The sequence below is a fragment of the Aspergillus affinis genome (genome assembly GCF_023601865.1).
Source record: "Aspergillus affinis strain CMG 70 chromosome Unknown NODE_11_length_483380_cov_85_280398, whole genome shotgun sequence".
Classification (NCBI taxonomy): domain Eukaryota; kingdom Fungi; phylum Ascomycota; class Eurotiomycetes; order Eurotiales; family Aspergillaceae; genus Aspergillus; species Aspergillus affinis.
This window is the reverse complement of record NW_026515792.1, coordinates 60343-76649: the sequence shown is the minus strand read 5'-3', so window position 1 is coordinate 76649 and position 16307 is coordinate 60343. Positions and strand designations below refer to the sequence as shown.

Below are 16307 nucleotides of genomic sequence, written 5' to 3'. Positions count from 1 at the left end.
TGTACGTAGTGCTTTATTAAGTGTAACATCAAAGAACACACAGACAAACAAAGTGTCACGGCAAAGCAAGGTATGTGCAGTCCGAACAACTTGGAGAAGAAGAATCCAGATGAGTTTAAAAAGTTGTTGGCTACGATTTATAGTGACTCTAGTAAGACGGGTACTACCTGGTGGCTGCCGTCAGCCATTTTCTCGTCAGCCATTCCTCGAAATGCGATCCATCTCGTAGTCTAAGACAGGGGGCTAATGAAAGACGGGATGACATTAATCCACGCATCAATCAATGTTACTCAGCGTTTAACGTCCTAGGGAATATCTGATATTTAAGTTGGGGCTGGCGAGCACCTTATTCCGTATGTTGGGGGAAATAATGATGACGTCATCAATTCGTGCAGATTGCAAGCAACAGTACATACAACAGTACAGTGTAAATTCCAATTCATTTTTCCTCATACATCATATATATAAAGATCTGGTCGTTCAATTGCAAAAAAAAGTAATCCAGTGACTTTGGTGTCTGGCGCTATAGATATCGAAAAATCATCTTCTCCCCGCGACTCGCCCGCCATCGATTCGTCGCTTCCATGAGCCCGCCACACCCGCGCACAACCCACGGCCACTTGCGTATAAACTGCTCAGTGACCTCCCAATTTGCCGGGTCCGACGGATCCCCCCAAACGAGCAAATTACAGCTCTCGTTCGACATGTCCCAGAATCCCATGGTATCGATGCAGAGCTGCTCGTCGTCGAATCCGTCCCCCGCGGCGACGAGATTGTCGCGCATGCGCGGGTGCGGGAAGAAGTCGAGCCAAGGGTGGTGAGGACTGCGGCGTTGGAGTGCTGTCGGGCGGAGGTTGATGGGCAGGTTCGTGTCTTCGACGAAGCCAGGTTGTAGGGTGGAAAAGGGCGAGATGGCATCGTCGTGGAGCCATTCCATGTTGTGTTTCATGCCGAGGGTCACCATTATTGAACTGAAGGCGCGGAATACGTTCATTTTACTGAGGGTCAGGAGGTGGTCGGAGGCAGGGGAGCCGATGATGTAGCTTTCGTAGGCGGCTTTGCTGAGTTGGTCGAGGAGGAAAGTGGCGTCGTCCAAACTGATGCAACGGCGGGAGAGAGTGAATGTTTTCGAGTCAGATTTGGCATTTCGGATGGAGAGAGTGGTGCGGGTGGGCGTAGAGTCTGGGTTGGATGAGGACGAGGGCAAGATGTTTTCTTCGGAGCCGGAGGATGTAGATATTCGTTTGACGAGGTCGGAGGATGGGACATTGATGCCTTGCCGCTGCGCTTGCTTCCTTTTTCCTGTAAATCATGGTGTTATCATTGATCTATAGTTCAATTTCTCCAGGCTAGAACAGTGCATGGATCAGCAGGTGAACTCACGATAGGCGCGCTGATTTACCCGATTCTGCCTCCGCCTGCGCTCCTTCGGATCTGTTAAGCCCTTCCAATGATCGGGCTCGACATGTTCGCGCTCAATACTCTCTAGCTCAGGCGAGGTCGAATGATCGCGCTTCAAAGTAGTCAGGTCGTCGGTGGTCATGATGTCAAAGGAAGGCGGACTCGATTCGTAGAAAAGAGGCGGGCCGTCGGGTGGGCTCGACGCTACTTATGCAGGCGGCTGACAACGCCAAGTTTGGGTTCGGAGTTAAGCGGTCGTCTGGTGGCGGTGGATCTCCAGTATCCGTCTTGTCATTACTTACCGTACGTCTGCCTGGAGTATATGAGGCAGGCTAGAACCGCAGGTCCATGGCGACGTGAAAGGCTTTTATGGTGAAGTCTGCGAGGAATCGCTTGCGTGGCTCTTTTCTCGGCATGTCTCATGCTCCAATAATCGAGGTCGATGAAGCCCTGCTGCGGTCCACTGGAAGCAGGTATTGCCTGTTTTCGACTCTTTAGCACATCCTACCTAACGAACGACATCATGATGATCCACATGCTTTGTGGATCGTGCGCGGAGATAACGGTCGACAGACTGAAAAAGGGCCCTGGTATATTAACTATTAATAATACAGCTGCGCATTATAAAAGGGCACCGTACCTTATTCTCTGCAAACTGGGTCGGGTCAATACACGCCTGATCGTATTCAGATCCCCGTTGAGAGCTGGATTATGCACTAATGCAAATACTAAAATAGGCACCTGTCAATAGGCATGATAGCGGCCAAGATTGTGCCGCAAGACAGTATGGTATCCCAAGGGATCCAAGAGAAAACAAAATTTCGCCGAGAAATATCTGTTGATTATCTCTAGCGCTGCATGCAAACCCTAGCAGTTCTTGCCTGTCCCACATTAAATCCCTAATTTAAAACCCATGTCAACTCCGAAATATTCGCTCTGATATGCAAAGGGTACTGTCCATCTACCCCAGAATCGTCCTCATCACGGTCCCGCCTTTTGAGCTTCTCGCTTTAATGATTCAAACGTCTGCATCACCGACCTGCGGTCCAGACTCTGTGTCCCCTTATTTCGCATCATATACGCTCCCTCCCTATGTCGGGATTTTGCGATCTGCTTCCTCGTCTTCGATCTGACTGCCGTATGAAGACTCTTGCAAAGTCCTTGGGCAGGATAAGCCACCAGACCCAGCGCCGCTGCGTGAATTGATTAGCGACTCGGTTTATAAGATGTTGCGGGCACAGAGCATACCAGACGGCACCATCGTTGTAAACCCGATCGTTCCTTTCATGATACCTTTTGCCACGCCGAGGGCCCCTTCGTCTATGCCTTTCCGAGGCTGGTTCCAGATACCGGTGAACCCCTCGCGCATGTTATGCGCGAAATTCTTCCCACCGGCCAGGGCCCCGGATTTCCAGTCCCGGACTTGGTAGTCCTCCACCTCCTCGCCGTATAGCCTTGGAACTGCGCGAAGGCCTTCTGTTGCGGCCAGCGGAATGTCAACGATAATGCCCTTCGAGTAACTGCTGAGAAATTTCCCGAATCCCTTAGCCCCCGCCGCAACTGCTGCTCCGCCTCGGTGCCAATTAGTTCTCTCTTCGCTGGTTTCTGGTGCCGGTGACGCAGACATTGGCTGCGATGCGGTTAGGTCCTGCATAGATCGGGATCGTGTAGGCACATGAGGCGCGCTGTTGGATCGCGATGAACTAGGTCGAGTCGCTTCTTGGTATGGTTTCAGGAGCATATCGGTAGTGGCTTTTAGCATGTTGGTTCCAGTGCCGATAGCCGCTGATGTGGTGCTACTCAGTGGGTCGAGCCTCCGGTTCTGAATAAATATCGGTCGTGCTTCAAATCTGAAGTTCAAATTAGCTCAGCGACTCGCAAGAAGTAGTGATACGCACAACTGCAGGTTCTTCTGTTCTATCTTCAGGTGGTCCATCAGCAGCTGTGTGGCTAATTTTGATAGACAGATAGGCTTCATCGACGACTTCTTGTAGGCCCAGACAGCAGGCTGATCGGGCAGAATTTGACAACGCATTACTTCCACTGGCAAGTTGCGGTGGAAAGATTCCACGGCCCGCTTCACCCCAGATTCTGCTCGCATTCTGATACAGATATCTTCCGCAGCTTTCTGTGCACGGGGTTCAAAACAGTACTGGATGGCCCTGGCAAGTCCCTCAACGGTTAAGGCGCGGTGGTGAATAGGCAGTGGTCCAGCACCTGATGCGGCTATCATGTTGCCCCAGAAAGGCTGGTCTCCAAAGAAAGGGATGATCACGGTCGGTTTCCCAAACCGTAGACCACAGGCGGTTGTCCCGGCACCACCGTGGTGCACAACGGCAGAAACATGTTGGAACAGCCATTCGTGGGGACAGTCTCCGAGGTAGAAGATATCGTGTGACGGAGAGCCGCCTAACTTGCTCCAGCCGCGAGATATGATGGCGCGGACTCCAAGACTTCTGACGGTTTGTTCGAGGATTTGGGTCATTCGTGGGGGATCGTCGATCACGATACTTCCGAATCCAATATAGACTGGCGGTGGTCCTTGTCTCAGGAAGGCGTCAAGATCAGGTGGCGGTGTGTAATTTGGTGGATCGCGAAAGAAAAAGCCGCAGACATCTAAAAAGTTAGCATTTCATCCGTCAGGAGGGACCTTGAAGATGATACCAATATATGACGGCCAATCTGCAGGTTTCGGCAACAGCGCAGGAGACCAGCAGTATGTGAACGGCACTTTAAGTGTCTGCGCCAGATTCGGTCCTTCTCCAGTAGGAACCGGTTCCAGGTCTATCATGGCTCTCCACTCGTTGATAACATCGCCAAGTCTATCATCTGTTAGCACGTCTCTCGCATATATCGAAAGCCCACTGACCCCTGCCACGTCATCCATTCCACAATCCCATAGGATACCGAATTCGCAAACTGGGAATTGTTCCCCGAGTACTTCAGATTCGCCAACGGATGCGGATACGCCGTCGTCGGACTCCATGGCATCGTGAACATCAAATGCAGCGGAATCCCCAACGCCTGCGCACAATGCACATGCGCAAAACTCGGCGGATTGGCGATGATCGCATCCGCCACAAACGGAACCTGCGTGGACGGATCATCCTCAATACACGACCTCCAGCACCCATTCAGCATCTCCGCCACCATCAACCTCTTCTTCTGAATATCACCCGCCTTCAAGCTCTTCATCTTCGGGATCAGCCCCGGGTTCTTCACCATATAGGCCATCAACTCCGCCGGATCGCCACCGATCGGATAGAACTCGAGCCCCGAACCCCGCACAAACGAGTCGAAAACATCGTGCGTCGCCAGACGCACTCGATGTCCGTACTTCTGGAGCTCGTTCCCCAGCGCAATGAACGGCTGCACGTCGCCTCGACTACCGACGACCTGGATCACGATGTTCAATCGGATCCCCGGGGCCACGGACTCTGTATATTCCGGTGGAGGGAGCAAAACGTCTTCTTCGCTAGGCCATTGGACGAACTTCAAGGCTGCTCTGCACGCTCGCGAATCCAGATCCACCTCGATTCGACCGTCATCTGTCCAATTACGATTTTTCATTAACTGGCTTCCATCAAGCCACAATCAAAACAGGAAGAGTATACCTTGAACCACGCTATTTCCTTCCGGCGCCATCAGCTCGTATGGCGGTGGGGTTTCCTCAACTATGAAGTCATGTCCCTCGGCCTCCTGATAGGGGAGACGACTCTTAGAAGAGGCCATGATACGGGTACGATGAGGGGGCGATGGAAAGACAACATGAACCCAAAATCCCGGGGGAGGGACATCTTTATAGGCGATGCACCCATGGAACCCGGGTGAGTGGATGGATGGTACTAGTTCCAGGCAGCGAGCCCTGGTTGCGTTGTTGCAGATCATAACGATTTCAGCCCGTACCCGTATCCATTGCCCGATCAGTGCAAAGGCGGTGGGTCCCGCCAGGTCTTGGCGGTCACTTTCTGCCTGAAACTATTGGCAGATTTAGCCCTACATGGCCTGGATTTTGTGTGGAGTGACAAAAACTATTAGCAGGCGCTAAACTTAGATTTTTTCTACGCATTTAGGGATATTTCACTATGAGGTGGTCTAATTTAGAGTGATACAAATAGCTCGTCTCTTCCTTCATGCGGATTTTCGTTTACTCGTATTCGGCTGCTGCCTGAAACATACTACGGTGGATCTATAGGTAGGAGTAGGCAGGCAGGTATACGAAAGCTACGTGCACAAGTCATATCCAGGATTTCGAGGCCAGTAAATCATGTGTCATTTGTGGGATGGCTTCATATCGACATGCGACAGAAGATCGATCTAACCAGGGATAATTCAAAACAAAATACAAAACGTGTCCATCATCATTCTTCAACATCACCCTCGTCATCTGGAGAGTCGTAGTCTTCGTCATCCTCGAGATTCCCAGACTCGTCACGCTTGCTAGGAATGGAGCGAGACTTGCATACACCACCAAGACATTTCTGATTGCGAGGGCAGTCATTGTTGGCTTTGCAACGGCCGCCAGGTGTAGGTTCGTCGGTACCGAACTTGCATTTGCCTTTGACGCATCGGAATTTGACAGGACAATCTTTCTTAGCGTTGCATTGGCGGTCGTTGAGAGCCTCATGATCGCGCTCAAGGATAGCGGTATCTTCATCTCGCTTGGAAGCGCTGAGACCGTACTTGCAGGTGCCGTTGTGGCAACGGTATCTGGAAGAACAATCTTTCTTAGACTCGCACTTGCGGGGGTTTTGGCGCTCAAGGATGGTGTTATCTTCATCGTCACGGATTGAGAGGTGAGGGGGGCGGTACTTGCAGACGCCTCCAGGGTAGCATCGGTATTTGGGAGGACAATCTTGGTTAGACTTGCAATAGGCAGGGTATTTGCCCCTGAGAGCCAGAAGATCGCGCTCGGCAATAGTGTCATCTTCATCGTCACGGGCTGAGAGGTGAGGGCCCCGGTACTTGCAGACGCCTCCAGAGTAGCATCGGTATTTGGGAGGACAATCTTGGTTAGACTTGCAATAGGCAGGGTATTTGTCGGAGCGCTCGGAAATGCCAGAATCTATATCCTTGTAATTAGAGAAAGTTCGAGTCTCTACAGGATTTCAGCCAAGAGGACTTACCAGACTCGTCATTTTCATCGTCATCGTCAGTCTCAATGGTCAAACCCTCCAAACTTCTTATGCATTTGCCGTTCTTGCAGCGTCCAGAATCGCAAGTACCAGGGCGGGTGGCACAGTCCCACCGCTGACATCGCCCCTTCTTGCAGCCCCAGCCGGCATCGCAGTCCTTGAATGTTTTGCAACCTTGAGCTCGGGTGAAAAGGTGGGCTTCAGGGTCATCGCTGTCATTGTCATAGTCACTGTTGTCACCATCATCACGTTTAGAGAGAAGTTGAGAATCGTTCTCGGCGTCGAGGTCGATAGGTAGGATATGCATCTCATCATCGTCATCCGGATTTTCATTGTCACGCGCGGAATGAGTAATCTTAATAGGGGTTCTACAAGCGCCCCACGAGCACCTCTTATCCTTGGGACAGTCCGAGTCACTGTTGCAGGGCTTCCGCGTCCTAGCTTCGATATGCATCTTACAATCGCCATCCGAATCTTCATCTTCATCGTCATTCACCGCTACAAATAGATTAGTTACCACCCTAGTGGGGAAGTCAAGAGAGCAAGTACTCACCGGCATCGACACATTTATGTTCAAGACAGAAACCGTTGCCACAATCAGCATCTTTCTGACAAAACAGGTTGATATCAAGCTTATCAGCCTTCAGCTCGTTCTCGGCAGCTTCAGGACCTGGGTCAGGGTTAGTCATCATGAGTCTCAAGATTTGCAGAAATATCACGACGCCAAACGCAACGACCCCAGCGACACTTGTGATGATAAGACAGTTGCTGTTTGAAGAGCGCCTGCTTATCTTTTTGGTCTCAGCAGAATTAGGATCAGCGTCAGGTTCGGCATCATCACGATCCTACAAATTTGCAGGAGGGTTATGACGCCTCTTGTGACAGAATCCATTGATACATTCCCGGCTACGAACGCAATCTGAATCAGAGTGGCATTTACTATTTTGGATCTCACCGGATTCAGGAGGGGATTCAGGCTCAGCTTTAGGCTCAGGCCGAGGCTTATCGCGAGGTTGATGATTGCCCGGCCATACACACTGGCCGTTTCTGCAGGCCTTGAAGATGACGCAGTCCCTAGTTTTTTTGCATTTAGCGGCTTGAGAGGACTCAGCGCGATTGCTCAGGTCATTAACTACCATCGTCGTTAGTTTATGCTTTTCTGTGAAGGGAGAGAATAGTGCTACTCACTATCAATAGCAGCGGCGGAACAGGCAAGAATAGTGCCCAAGAAAACAAGCAGGAAGCTGAGGAGCTTCATGATGACCGCAGCCCAGATGGCCTGTAGTCAATGAAGAGGAAAGGTAGGGTATGGATGTTATTCAAGCTGAGGATACTAGGGTAGGGGGGAGATAAGTGGTGGGCGATGAGGAGCGAGCTGGGTGAGAACAGGAACAGAGGAAGATGAGAGAGTAGGAAGAAGAGAGGGGGTTTAAATAGAGGTGGTGCGATGTGGAAGAAATTTTCTGCCCGTGATCAGGATAGAGATATCTACCGGGGGATTCCGGTCACATTTGTGAAGATGAGTCTGGGGTATTCACTTGGACCCTGTAATAGTGGGGAAGGATCACCGGGAAAAGCTTCATTCCAGGGTCTAGATTGAACCTTTTGGGGGGCCGTGCATTTCTAGTATACTCAAGACCAATCATGAAATGTATGGACTTGGATCTCTCCGTTGGGAACTACATACAATGCTCACGGCACGCGTGATCAGGATCCTAGTTCGCATTTTGGCATGCACTGGAGCTTGTCCCACATGGCCACAGAACTTGGCTGCATTGCGCAGTCACAGTGTGATGTTGTGGTTCAAGAATTTTGGGTAAAGAGACTTTAGCAATTGCAATGTATGCTGTCTACCGATATGCACTGGGCTGCCTACACTAAGCAAGTGGTCGAGTTGTGTACGTAAAACCCATCGCAGACGTTTAGTTCAGCTATCAAAAGACTGCCACGAAGAATTTCTGCTCAACCTTAAAAGAAAGCTGTCGAGTTCTAAGGCAATAATAAATAAAGACCGAATATATCAGTTGTCTATCTTGTCGCATCTTGTTATCCAAGCGTATATAGGTTCCTGGACATAGTGATAGTATGACTGCCAGGCTTATGCGCTACGTTGTAGCTCTTCAAATCCCAGCTTAGGCTGGTGGAACGCCTAGACAAAATCACAATAATCCCCATCCCCGTTTACTACGTGAAGTATTCGTCTCCATCATCATACTCTCCATCCTCATTATCATCATATTCTCCATCCTCACATCCATACGGATCCTCCAAGCAAAATCCATCAATACCGACGGCCATTCCATCCAGAACCGCAAAATTCGGCGTACAGCAAAGGGACTTTAAACGAGCACCTAATCAAAGCCGTTAGCCAAAAGACTACACATCCAGTCACAAGTAACGATAAATTAACATACCAATACACGATTCCCCATCGCCTCCAAAAGCATTAATTGAAAGGGTAACCTCACTCGCCGCGCAGTTCGCATCCATGCAATCGCCGTCGCCCACCCAATGACAATTAATAAAGGGCAGTGGAGAACTCATCGGACAGCAAAGGTCTTCTCCCGGACCGTATTCCGGGCGTCCGTTTTTCCAAGGTATCCAGGGGTTCCAGAAATGGGCGATGCTGATGTAGTCGTGGACGCAGGGGTATCCACTATCTCAGCTTCGGTTAGGGACCTGTCATATGGGCACAAATACGATTTCTGGACTACACAACATACAAACCAGGAGTGTGGTAGCATCCGGCAAACATCTCCCCGTATGATCGCAGGTAGCAGCAGAGAGCCTTTGATCCGGTCTTGCAGTTGCTCTGCACATTCTCGATAGCGGTGGATTCATCCCACGTGGACTGGGCTAATTGAACGTAGCCCGTAGTGCATTGTCCGTGGCAATCCGCTGAGCCACGCCAGACGCAGTCGCCGAGGTCGATTTCTTGTTCGATTTCCGGAGGACAGCAGACGGGTTTGTTGCACTTCATTGACCGTTAGGAGCTGATTTCGGGGCCTGATCAGAGCTGTGTACATACAAGGTAACCTTCACATCCTGTCGCATCATATCCGACCGTGATATATGGGGCGCATGCGTCTTGGGGATCATCCCCTTGGCGAAAGCCCTCTCCGACGAAGCATTCCGCTCCTAGATCTAAGATCGCATAGGAGGAACGCTCGAGTCTACCTGACCCGCTTAATGGTTCCGTTGAGCAGACTGCGTGAAAGAGGTAGGTGAGAATGGCAATGCAGTGATAACGCATGATGTCATCGTAACATATTCTAAACTTATTGATCCGGATGCTATGAGCTGAGTTGGGTGAGAGAGACGATGAGATTTGAAAATCCCTTCTGGCCCCTTTCGGTTAGAATAAACTGTTGGACCGATAGACAGATAATAGCGTGGTTGACCGTTCCTGAACCAGAGACCTAGACCCGCTGGGTTGGCGGGTCTATTCTGATTTCGGCCTCCTTGACATGGACTCAACGCTGACCCGAATATACGAGATAGCGGCAAGAATTATAAAATTGAACTATAATGTTTCGAAAACTCGTCATCCTCCAAGCCAGGGATATCCACCGAGATTGATTAACGTGCATCATCGTACGTGGGAGCGCAGCCAGTCAGCGGCCCCGATGGCACGGGTGGCTGCCATCGACGTCATCGGCTTTTGATCTACTCCCGCGTGTATATAATCAGACCCTTCTTGCTCCAGCTCTCTTGTTCGATTCAAATCTGCAAACTATTCCAAATCCATCTTCATATCCACATACAAATACTACCTCCAATCTGCCACCTCTCAAAACATACCTCTCTTCCACCTCCACCTCGACCAAACCAACATGCCAAACAACGCCTTCTCCTCCTCTCAAGATACCGGTGTCACTGGCGCCGCCAAATTCGTTACCTCCACGCTCGGCAACACGGTCGGTGGCGTCTCCCGCACCGTCGGTGGAGTCACGGGCGCAGCAACCCGCGGGATCGGGGACACCGTTACCGGCGCCACGGGCAGCACGGGAAAGCCCGTCGGCGATGCTCTGGGAAGCCTCGGGACCGGAGTAGAAGATGGAGCGAAGAGGGTCGCTAGGGGTGTGGAAGACGCCGGACAGTGGCGGTGATCTCGCTATAGGGCTTGGGGATAATGATGTCAAAAGGCGTGCATGTGTATGAAGGTACACGGCACTTGCGTTATCGGGACTGGAGGTTTTCTGTTATTGATTTGTTTTTTCTGTCTTATGTTTTTATGACTTCTGCGTTTTATAAGTATACTCTGGGTGCATTCTGAATTTACGGCTTCAATAATGAACTGTGGCTCATCATATCTATCAACAGTAGAAGTTAAACAACTCCAAAATCAACAACAAATATTCAACCCTTCCTTCATGTCCGGCTCATAGCTCAGCGTGGGTAGAAAAAGGGTCAGCATGGGTAGAAAGCCGGAACAAAAATCTCGTCGGCGTGGATATAATCCTACCCACGCTGGCCTTTTTTCTACCCACAAAGAGCTAGTTCCCCCCTTCCTATCAGGAGCATAAAAGATGAACCAGCCGGAATCGAAAGCAAAAAGCAAAAACAAAAAAGAAATGCTCACACTCGGATTCGAACCGAGGATCTCATGATTACTAGTCATGCGCTTTACCAACTAAGCCATGCGAGCTGATTGGTTGATGTGGACATAAGTTAAGCCATATGATCCTGCACCAAATTATTAGAAAAAGACTGTTTTTATTTGCAGTGCCAGCCACTCTGGGAGTATATGGAAACATATATTGCCTAAAATATTGGTTATATTAAGCATCTTTTAAAGGAGTTAGTCACCGAATAGCACGTAACTAGCAGACTCGCAGATTACTTAAGGTTAGTTCACAGAGATATTCTTGGTAAATATAATTGCCAGGGCCCTCATAAGAGGAGTACGGTGGTCCTAGGTCAATGTTTCGCAAAGGAGATTAAGCACAGGGCAAATTTAGCAAATTTATTCATGGATGATTGGTTGGAATAGATAAGCTCAAAAGAAAAATAAGGGAGGGAAGGACAGATAATTGCAGCAGGTAGCCTGACCAGAACGCTGTATAAATAAATTGCCTTCATCATTCGCATACACATGGGCATTCATATAGTGTGCTTGATTTTTCGGATAATCCGTGTTCGGAGATACATGACAATTTATATGCTAAAGTATGAGAATAGAGAAATAGGGATACAGGAAATCTCGATATCTTGTTAATCCACTCCGAGCATGCTTCGATTGAAGAGGTAAATGCCATGCTTGGCACCGAAGATGTATGTGTTGAAGCACGGTTCAGAAATTTTTCACACTATATTGAACCCCTACCATATAAGTCTATCCTCTACGTTTATTGATGGTTTGATTGCTTGTAGGTAGTGTCAGGGGTGGGCTTTAGGTGCCATAAAATGCAAAGGCTACGCTGGAAACTGATGGCCGGGAAGCATGAAAATATATACCGAAGAAGACACAAACAACATAGACAAGGATAAAATCTTTCGTAATACCATTTTCCTGGTTCATTTCATACTTTTATACATGCTGTCGCCATCAAATTTATAATTGACATTTCCTATATTTTACCATTATTGGACAAGAATATGATTCTCTGTTAAGCCAAGCGACAAAGACCTTGTAGAAAATTTGACAACTTAAAAAGATTAGATTAGATTAAATTTGCTTTATATAGCCAAACTGATTACGCTCACATAATAACCGCTCGCATGGCTTAGTTGGTAAAGCGCATGACTAGTAATCATGAGATCCTCGGTTCGAATCCGAGTGTGAGCATTTCCTTTTTGTTTTTATCCTTCCTGTTCATGACAATTGGACCAAAGAGCTCATTTTTTTTTTTGTATATCTTAGATATTGTTATTTTCATTTCACTGTGTTTCATATTCTTCAGTTGTAGTTGTGGCTTGCAGGTCGCAAACCATACTCCGTACCAAGTCTAGACTGCACCCTTCACTCGGTACATATTATACCCGTCGGAAGTCATACCTGGAAAGCCCTTCTGCTACTCAAGAATGTAGACATGCTAGTCATTAACGTCGCGACAAGAGCAGTAAGAAAAGAATAACGTAGTAGAGTATTTGTAGATACACATCTACCCTAGAAAGGGTGAAAGGTTGGTGATGTTGTTCTAGAGGCTGTTATGGTGGGAAGACAAGAAGGAAAATAAAGAGAGACAGAGATAAGTATAGTAAGATGAAAAATTTTGATAAAGCCCAAAGCCGGCTAGTAAATACATTCATACAGCGAAAGTTGTATTAGTTTCGGTAGGCCCGCCTATCTATTTACTATTGATAGCGACATCAAGGGGAAAATATCGACTGAAACCAGCTTGCGTATGAGGTCGAACCAGGCTGCGCATTTACTGCATACCCTATTGCAAATCCCAGCTGAGCTCCAAAGGTCTCAGCCACACATATAAATATGAGAACCATCGGAATCGGGGTCCGACTCTTCAACTAGCAAGGGATTCCACACAAAAGGGTCAATGTTACCCCAGGTAATGTAAAAGTCGGGTTCTGATTCAACCTGAAATAAATATCGGTTATCCTCCATATGCGTAATTTGAGTTAGTTCCTTGGTCTTCTTGACCGTGACGCATTCTGCATTCTGCAACATAAGACGGATAGGGGGCATTTTGGAATCATTGACACGTTCAACGTGCTGCGGCTGACCAGTTAGGTAGCGAAGCAGATCCGACACAGAATGTGGTTGGCTCAGAACCTGGTTCTTTTCACCGACTCGATACCATTTGATCCAGCGAGCTGCGTCCTGCAAGGTAATCTCGTAGTGGGACCCAATCTCGAGGTTGTATGCCCCTACAAGGCTTGTTCGATAACGTGCGATGTCAACCCCGATATTGCTGCTACTAATCAAGTCAGCGGACAGAGTGTGAACAGCCCAGTAAGGTTTGCCTGGGTAAAGAGTCAGAAAACAACACTGGTAGTCATGGCGAACAGGCACGTTTATCCCATTAGTCTCCTGAGGGGACTCATAGGCTGGAGGGGGCTCATACTTTGGCAATGTCACATGAGCCTCTGAGGTTTCGGTGTTGGTGAGGATAAGGTTGCGCTCAAACCAGCTCGTGTCGTATTCGTCAAGTGGGGTATCAAGGACAAGGACCGTGATGGGCTGAGTAGCCATAGGGGATAGACTCGCCTCTACAGTAATAGTAAATGGCTTTCCGAGCTGGTACTTGTAGAGACCATTGGAGGAAGTAGTAGTCGAGATATTGATCTGTGATAGAGGCGCTGACTGGTCGGGCGTTTGGCACATGATCTCCGACATAGTGAGCTGGCAATCTAATAATCAATTGCGTTTCGATGCTTCCTCCCAGACCCCCTGGAGCAGTATGGTCAGAGAGAGTAGATAGTAATCAAAGGAAAGGCAGGTGGAGGATCAAAGTCGCCTTTGGTGAGGGACATAGGGGCCTTTAAATAAAAGCACAGTTGAGACAATAGACTAGACATCGACAGTTGGAGAATTCCATCTATTCCATTTTAGCAAACTTAATGACACCGGGCAATACTGATTTAGTATATTAGAGGAAATTAGGATTGGACCTGTATCTTCTGCAGCAACCGAGTGGGGCTGGGGCGAGAACACTAGAGTACCATGTACACGTGCAGTATTTGTGTTCTTGCTGGGTAGCGATGGCGGGAAAGAGAGGTATGGAATAAGTCTGCTTAAGATTTGAATTAAGTACAACCCCCACTGCTCAAGACGAGGGGTTGTAGAAAGTAGATATATCAAGGTGTGATGTGACATGATGATTGTTGATAAAGTGAGAACAATATTAAGGCGACCAGTGACTCAATAAGAAGGGTATATAGTGTTTCTGCTCCAGAGACATTAAAAGAAACCAGTTGCATAATCAATACCAAAGTGGCCATTATTGTCCTCAACAAAGACTCGGCGTTTTAGGTTTTTGAGCATAAACAGCAGTACCAGGAAGGTAGGCATGGGTTTTGTAGTCTCGTAGCGAAGCACGCATTTGAGCCAGAAATACTTGTGCCTGCTCGTACGACCATCGCAGTGTTGAGGTGAGAAGACGTAGCATAAATCCCTCTACTCCGCCGTTTAGTCGAAGTTGGTTCCAGCGGCCCTGAGACCTGTTAGTGCGAGTCCACAAAGGAAGGGGATGCAACCCACCAGATCATGTAGCTTTTTGTTACTACTCCATCTACATAATGTGGAATGACATATTAGTAAATAATACTCATGGTGCAAACAAGTCCGACATACCCATTCATGGGCCATTTATATTCAGTCTCAACCACCCCAACGAATCCAGCTTTCTTGAGACGGGCGGCGCTCTCTTCCCAGATGGTGAAGCTTTTACCAAATACCTCTCCGGATTGCACCACCGTCTTTCCCCATAAGTGATAGAAATGATCGGGATCCATGCTACCATCGTCACTGGCCGGCTGGACTGCGTGTTCTACCACCTCGATGAAACCACCAGGTTTCAGACAACGCCAGCATTGCCGGAAGAACTCGTCCCAGTCTGGTATACAGCCGAACATCTCGCGCACGTGTATAAAGTCAAATTGATTGGATGCGTACGTCCAAGGAAGCGTTATATCGTCGATCTCGAATACGCAGTTAGGGGGTACAAACGTGGGTTGGATGGGAGAAAGATCGACACCGGTTACCCTAGCACTGGGATATTCATCGGCCATGTCACTGGTAGCAATGAGTAATTTGTCGTAAAACCCTGGCCAGAAAGTTGCAAGACTTACATAGCCCAGACTCCAGTGCCTGTACCTACATCGAGGATTTCCTAGGAGCGCCGTTCTTAGCTATTATCTGCCATCGGGGATATCCGGCGTCGGTCGCTGGATACTACTGGACCCTGAGCCATGGCAAACGGGAAGAAAAGGGAAGATTGATACCTGTGGAGAGTCGATAGGAGCAAGATGTAGTTTTCCGTCCAGTGTTATGAGGTACATGTGATGGGCAAGATCTTGGAATTCGTTCGCAACCTCGTCGTTCGGACCCTACAAGCCAAGCGACATGAGCTTAGAGTCGACTGGCGCCTTTCGCCGAAGAGAACCATACCCAGTATGCGCCGTCGTGATAAGAGTGATAGCGACGGCCAAATTCGTACCGATATTCCGTGATATACGTTGATAAGGTCTTCGTGTCATCACCTAGCAAAGAGTCACCGCTGAAGGCGGAGTCCGAGTCCCCGTATCCATCACTCTCGACATCTTGGGAATCGGCGGAAGGATGTTCTTGGGCATATGCGACCGAAGAGTCAAGAAAGTCGACACGAGACGGATCTTCATGGTATGGAGAAGTGGGCATTGAGGTGGCGGCGAGTGGGGGTCAAACGGCTGGAGTCTCGCATCGAGCAAGAGGGCGATCGGGAGGATCCAGGGACTAAGTGGGGGGAGGGGGATGGTGTGGATTTAAGGCTTCTCAGGGTCATTGAGCCATGGAAGGAGGAAACAAAGAAGAAATGATCTAGTATCACTAGTAGCGCTATTGAATCTTAATCGAGGGGTCCTAGGGGCAGAGGGAAGATGAAGCTAAAGTGAGATGGACCGTTCGATTCGATCTCCGCACGAAGGCGGATCACGCATTGGCGGGAAGGTAGCAGATACCTCGACCCTCGCAGACTCGCGTTCGGGGGGAGGTAACCGGTACTTGTCGTCTTGTCGCGTGTGCCATGGCTGCAGCTTACCGCCATTACCAGCTCGGGCCGGTAAAATACCGGGAGCGGGTCCGGGCTACTGCCCAATGTGGATTAGTCCCAA

The 16307-nt window shown here is 48.9% G+C and overlaps 5 protein-coding genes across 5 annotated transcripts; all 5 read right to left on the bottom strand.

The window, feature by feature from the left end:
• Positions 1-523: 523 nt before the first annotated feature.
• On the bottom strand, positions 524-1543 carry KD926_000956 (DUF3425 domain-containing protein; the record flags this gene model as incomplete). Its single annotated transcript, XM_053096501.1, has 2 exons — positions 524-1302; positions 1384-1543. 2 exons carry the CDS (start codon positions 1541-1543, stop codon positions 524-526), a joined length of 939 nt encoding a protein of 312 aa, XP_052959336.1.
• Positions 1544-2382: 839 nt separating this feature from the next.
• On the bottom strand, positions 2383-5133 carry KD926_000955 (glycosyltransferase; the record flags this gene model as incomplete). Its single annotated transcript, XM_053096500.1, has 6 exons — positions 2383-2594; positions 2650-3251; positions 3300-4017; positions 4066-4223; positions 4271-4949; positions 5016-5133. 6 exons carry the CDS (start codon positions 5131-5133, stop codon positions 2383-2385), a joined length of 2487 nt encoding a protein of 828 aa, XP_052959335.1.
• Positions 5134-5762: 629 nt separating this feature from the next.
• On the bottom strand, positions 5763-7794 carry KD926_000954 (uncharacterized protein; the record flags this gene model as incomplete). The annotated part of the gene is made up of 5 exons (XM_053096499.1): positions 5763-6466; positions 6528-7034; positions 7090-7206; positions 7492-7668; positions 7725-7794. The coding sequence occupies 5 exons, from the start codon at positions 7792-7794 to the stop codon at positions 5763-5765; spliced, it is 1575 nt and encodes a 524-aa protein (XP_052959334.1).
• A 926-nt stretch (positions 7795-8720) lies between these two features.
• Positions 8721-10636, bottom strand: KD926_000953 (uncharacterized protein; the record flags this gene model as incomplete). Its single annotated transcript, XM_053096498.1, has 5 exons — positions 8721-8887; positions 8951-9192; positions 9260-9510; positions 9565-9709; positions 10338-10636. The coding sequence occupies 5 exons, from the start codon at positions 10634-10636 to the stop codon at positions 8721-8723; spliced, it is 1104 nt and encodes a 367-aa protein (XP_052959333.1).
• Positions 10637-12951: 2315 nt separating this feature from the next.
• KD926_000952 (class I SAM-dependent methyltransferase) lies at positions 12952-15855 on the bottom strand (the record flags this gene model as incomplete). The annotated part of the gene is made up of 7 exons (XM_053096497.1): positions 12952-13847; positions 14494-14650; positions 14698-14728; positions 14791-15231; positions 15288-15328; positions 15441-15545; positions 15607-15855. The coding sequence occupies 7 exons, from the start codon at positions 15853-15855 to the stop codon at positions 12952-12954; spliced, it is 1920 nt and encodes a 639-aa protein (XP_052959332.1).
• Between the last annotated feature and the right edge of the window lie 452 nt (positions 15856-16307).